Below are 6,000 nucleotides of genomic sequence, written 5' to 3' on the forward strand. Positions count from 1 at the left end.
CGGTGAGTGTAGAAACAAAGAGGTGGATATTGACAGCAACAGTATGTATAATACGCATGGGGTATTTGTATGACCTCATATCCTGGCATTGTATAATTTTTTTTTTCCTTTTGTTTCAGGTGAGCAGCTGACGACGGACGATCTGAGCTTTGCGGCTGGAGAGTCCACGGAGAGGTGATGATGAGTGGACTCCAGGACGGCTGTGTGTGACCATGGGTTTATTTCACTGCACTTCATCCACATTCATATACCTACTTTAATATCCCACAGCAGAACACACACAGTTCTGTTTCCACACTAAGATCTTAACACGTTCGGAGACGGAAGGGGGGACGAGCCCCTCTTTAAAAGACCAACAATCTGTTACAAGCGAAGATATAACAGTAAACCTTTTCCGTTTATTCTGTGGCTTAAGGAACAGAGGTCCTGGGTGATAATATGTCCCGTTATTGTGTTATTTCAAGGTTAAACAGCACTTATTCTGTTTGACGGTCATTCTTGATTGTCCTCATTCCACGTTTGTTCCTTTTTTTTTTGTCCTGGATCTGCTGCTTAATGTGTCGAGAGTGATCAGGATCTGCCAGAAAGCGCCTGGTTTGTCTGGAATGTGCTCATATGTTGTGTGTGCACTCGCTGGGCCGTAGGCCTTTGTAGGAAGTAGGTGGCACCTTCTGTTCCATATGTTAAGCTTTTGGAGCCGAATGCCAGAAAATGAAAGGTCGCCAAGATTGGCGGTGATGGCATTTCAGAGATATTTTTGAGTGGTTTTGGCACAGTCTGTGAATGTGAAAGATGCTGCTGCTCCCGTAATCGTTCTTATTTATATTTGTGTTCCTTTGTTGTCTGCCCCTAAGGGTTTTTTTTGGTCTCTTAAGGTTTCGCATTAGCCTCTACGGTGCTCAGTGTGATTTCTATGAGTGGTGCTGTGGCTTTCTGGGCATTAGAACATATTTTGGGTGAAATAAAGTTTCTACAGTGCAAGCTAGCTTTATTAAAATGCACTTACATGGACCATTTCTCAAAGGAAGAGCATGCTAATGTGGCTAACAATGAATGGGAGCTACACTCTTAGCAAAAAGGGTTCTATATAGTACCAAAATAGGATTCTTTGGCTTGTAGCAATAGTGGAACCCTTTTTGGCGCTATATAGAACCCTTTTCAAAAAGGCTTTTATATAGAACCACCTGTAACACATTCTCCATCAGTCTGAAGAACGTTTTCACGACTCAAAGAACCTTTTAATCATTCAAAGGGTTCTATATAGCACCAAAAAGGGTTCCACTATTGTTACAAGCCAAAGAACCCTTTATGGTACCGTATAGAACCCAGTTTCAAAAAGGCTTTTATATAGAACCACCTGTAACACATTCTCCATCAGTCTGAAGAACCTTATCATGACTCAAAGAACCTTTTAATCATTCAAAGCGTTCTTTATAGCACCAAAAAGGGTTCCACTGTTGTTATAAGCCAAAGAACCCTTTTTTGGTACCATATAGAACCCTTTTTGCTAAGAGTGGAACGCTTTTTGGTGCTATGTAGAACCCTTTTCAAAAAGGCTTTTATATAGAACCACCTGTAACACATTCTCCATCAGTCTGAAGAACATTTTCATGACTCAAAGAATCTTTCAAAAGGTTCTGTGTAGCACCAAAAAGGGTTCCACTGTTGTTACAAGACAAAGAACCCTTTTTGGTACCATATATAACCTTTGCTCAAAAAGGCTTTTATATAGAACCAACTGTAACACATTCTCCATCAATCTGAAGAACCTTTTCACGACTCAAAGAACCTTTTAATCATTCAGAGGGTTCTAAATAGCACCAAAAAGGGTTCCACTATTGTTAAAAGCCAAAGAACTATACAGAACCCTTTTCAGAAAGGATTTTATATAGAACCACCTGTAACCCATTCACCACAGTCTGAAGAACCTTTTCATGACTCAAATAACCTTTTAATCTTTCAAAGGGTTCTTTGAGTGTTTATGGTTCTATATAGAACCATTGCCTTAACTAAAGAAACCATGAAGAAGCATTTTTTTTTTTTTTTTAAGAGTTTTGGTGTTAATTAGAAATTAGCAGTTAGCATGGCATCGTTCCATAATGCTAACTGGTGGCTATTCGCTTTCATTCACTGTTAGCATCATTAGCACTTTTGACTGAACTATTCCTTTATCGCCAAGAGCCTGTTTGATCAACACCTCTCCTCCAGCAGGGGGCGCCTCTGAGCGACGTTTTACGTTTTCACATTCCGTTATTTTGATTTGTACACTTTTTTTTTTTTTATTTGTTTGTCTGTCTGATGTCATAATAAACATGTTTTATATAGAACTCCACGTCTCAGGTGGTCCCAAGTGTGTTTGTGTCCCTCAGGCAAGCTTTGAAGTTTTCCATGCTTCAGTAGATCCTTCACCAACTTCGACTGTAGTGATCCGTAAACGCGCTCTGCTGGAAAATCAGCAGCTGGGATATCGTGCTATTTATGTTCCCAGTGTATTTGATGGGTTCTCCAACAGCTGGAAGGTGCTGCAACTGTCTTACTCACTGACTGACCATTAGGACCACACCATATGGACAAAAGACCACACTGTAATGACACTGGTACATAGTACAATGGCCTAATCCAGTCTCTGCCCACTAATGTCTTCTTTTATAGCTACGAAGTTGGACAAGCTTTACAGAGCAATGGAAAAGATCCCATCAAACCTAATGAGAAACTGTAGAACAGACTCAGTTTATATCACAATACCTACATTTAGAGTCGGTTATTCATTCAGCCTAATGAGAAACTGTAGAACAGACTCAGTTTATATCACAATACCTACATTTAGAGTCAGTTATTCAACAGTAGCTATGAAGGAACACATTTGAGGGCACACTGTCGATACTAATGATTGTCTTGCATTATTTTGATAAAAACAGTTCCTTTTTATTGGACTACATTAATTTGTTGATTTATGAAAGCAACCACAGAACCTAATCTGGGGCTGTGATTGGTCAGGGTGCTCACAGCACACGGTAAAGCATTCAGTGATTGGTTTGATGCTCATTTGCATATCGCACCGTACTGTGATTTTAAATTATCGGCCTGTTTTCCATCTTTTGCTCGTCACTGTTTGGCTGTGCATGCATCGCTTTTGCTGTATAGGGAACTGATGACTAAACACTTCAGGCTCTAGAACGTTATTCAGCTCTTGTTTAGCTTTGGGCTGCTGGAAACTGTTGATCATTCCTCTTTCTCTTCACTCTATGGACCGAGCTCCACTTTGCTTGCATGTGTGTGGGGAGCCAACGAGTCGCTGATGACCTGAGGAATCTCATGTATTGTGTAAAAACTTTTACCCATCTTGGTGTCGCTTTATTTCGAAAGTCCTCTGTAGACGGTTTGCAGATTTTTTATTTTTTATTTGTTTTGCTTTCTTAGAGTACTTTACTTACTCTGACCTGTATCTGCTGCATCTGTATCATATTGTCAGTTACTACAAACATGAATTTCTATACATTTTCTTGTATTTAAAAAACAGAAAACGCATTGACTCGCAGAAATGACTTACAGAAGTCAATGGGCAGGTGCTGAATTCTCTGAATAAACACTAGTTTGGAATCCTTTGCCATATTCACAATTTTTGTCATTTTGCATACAATAATAAAACATAGAGGGTTGATTTAATATTACAGACTATTCACCAGAAGCTATTTTCACATGTTTTATTCAGTATCTCAAGAATTTTGTAAACAAGTTTATAAAAATGATAAAAAATACACTGTGATTTTCTATTTATTCATTTTTCTGAAGTTATCTACTTTGAGATTTACTCTCCACTTTTAAATACATGGTGGATTCTGGATATTAATGTTGCTGTAAGTTCTTTCTTGATGTTCTACAGCTTTCTGAGCCAGTTCAGGATCTTCTACAGCGCTGGACACATCTAACCTTTCTACATTTTTATTTACAGACTTCTACTGATTACCTGAAAGCCATGAAGTTGTTCAGGACGAGCAGATTCCAAAGCTTTCAGCGTTGTGATTATATATGTGTTTATGTATTGCAGATTCTCCGAGTACCCAGTTCTGCTTAGCTACAACAACACAGTCCAGCTCGGTAGTGCAGCGTTTCAAACTGGAAACTCATAATAAACGTAACACGGTGACTTTTTTAGTTCCAGGGAAATTCTGACCAGAAATGTTCTGATCAGCTCCAGAGATGCTCTGATAGGCTCCAGAGATGTTCTGATAGGCTCCAGAGATGCTCTGATAGGCTCCAGAGATGCTCTGATAGGTTCCAGAGATGTTCTGATAGGCTCCAGAGATGTTCTGATAGGCTCCAGAGATGCTCTGATAGGCTCCAGAGATGCTCTGATAGGCTGCAGAGATGTTCTGGCTTCGGAGATGTTCTGACATTCCGATAGGCTCCAGAGATGTTCTGATTGGCTCCAGAGATGTTCTGTGGGTCCGAATGTACATTCATTTGTACAGTCTGCAGCACAATAAGCAAGTTTTGGAAATATGTAGGAAATAACAGGCGGGTCATGTGTGTGTGCTGTAGGGGGCGCACTGAATGATTTGATAACATACCGTGTACCATTGCATCCCTAATACAAACACAATTACCTGAGGAGCTCATAGAGGTGCACAGAAATATACACCTTGATGTTTACCTGCAGAACTCAGCATCTGCCCACCTGTTACAGTGAGTTTAGAGTGAGTTTGCTGCTCTTTTCAGAGAAGCATATTTAAGTTTCTGTCTGTGATAATAAACTGTGCGATACGGATACAGCAGGCAGAGATCAGCGGAGTATTCCTTTAAAAATAACCTCCACCTGCGCGTGTGAAGCCGGTTCAGAGCGTCTGTAGAGGGCGATCCAGATAAAGCTGGACCTTGTTGAACTGCTCTTTCTGCTTTGTTTGTTATCTGCTTCATTTCCTGTCTCTGTTATTCGCTGTTCAGGCCTCTGAAGGCCCTGTTCTTCTTAAAGCAGAGACTGATGCTTTAGTTGGTGTTTTATTTGCGCTGATGTCTTTCTTACTAATGAAGACTGTTTTTCGAGGTGATGTAAACACTATATTTATCTAACGCACTAATAAAATCTCATCTGAGCAGCGTTTGATCCTTTATTCTGTATGTTTGTCTGTTAAAAGCATTAAAATCGATAATGTATTTATAGTTTATATTCACTGCGAGAGTGAACAGGCTCAGATATAACACACCCCCCATCCCCGTCTGTCTGCTCCAGTCTGTGCCAGGTCAGTGCTGTGAGAGGTTTTTGTGGATGAGTGAGTGCTGGCATTCGCTCCGTCTTCATCACGTCCGCTCCTGCAGCTAATACACAGCTCAACAGAGAGAGGAGACAGTGTGGAGGAAAACGGCAAGATAGACAGAGAGACATGCAGAGAATGGGAAAAGAGAAAGAGACCTGCAGAGAGAATGGGAAAAGAGAGAGAGATGCAGAGAGAATGGGGAGAGAGAGAACGAGAGAGACATGTAGAGAGAATTGGAAAAGAGAGAGACATGCAGAGAGAATGAGGAGAGAGAGAACGAGAGAGACATGCAGAGAGAATGGGGAGAGAGAGAACGAGAGAGACATGCAGAGAGAATTGGAAAAGAGAGACATGCAGAGAGAATGAGGAGAGAGAGAACGAGAGACATGCAGAGAGAATTGGAAAAGAGAGAGACATGCAGAGAGAATGGGGAGAGAGAGAACGAGAGAGACATGCAGACAGAATTGGAAAAGAGAGACATGCAGAGAGAATGGGGAAAAGAGAGAGACACACATGCAGAGAGAATGGAGAGAGAGAGAGACGTGCAGGGGGAATGGGAAAAGAAAGCCATGTAGAAACAATGGGGGAAAAAGAGAGAGAGACATGCAGAGACAATGGGAAAAGAGAGATGCAGAGAGAATGGGGAGAGAGAGAACGAGAGAGACATGCAGAGAGAATGGGGAGAGAGAGAACGAGAGAGACATGCAGAGAGAATGGGGAGAGAGAGAACAAGAGAGACATGCAG

The 6,000-nt window shown here is 41.1% G+C and overlaps 1 protein-coding gene across 1 annotated transcript in view; it reads left to right on the forward strand.

Annotated features, from left to right (window-relative positions):
• Nucleotides 1–1,406, forward strand: part of trim37 (tripartite motif containing 37) — a 36,131-nt gene extending 34,725 nt beyond the window's left edge. The window contains 1 exon segment of the mRNA XM_036595480.1: nucleotides 120–1,406. Coding sequence (XP_036451373.1) covers nucleotides 120–178 — 59 coding nt within the window. The 3' untranslated portion in view covers nucleotides 179–1,406.
• Nucleotides 1,407–6,000: the final 4,594 nt, after the last annotated feature.

The sequence above is a fragment of the Colossoma macropomum genome, unplaced genomic scaffold, assembly GCF_904425465.1.
Source record: "Colossoma macropomum unplaced genomic scaffold, Colossoma_macropomum, whole genome shotgun sequence".
Classification (NCBI taxonomy): domain Eukaryota; kingdom Metazoa; phylum Chordata; class Actinopteri; order Characiformes; family Serrasalmidae; genus Colossoma; species Colossoma macropomum.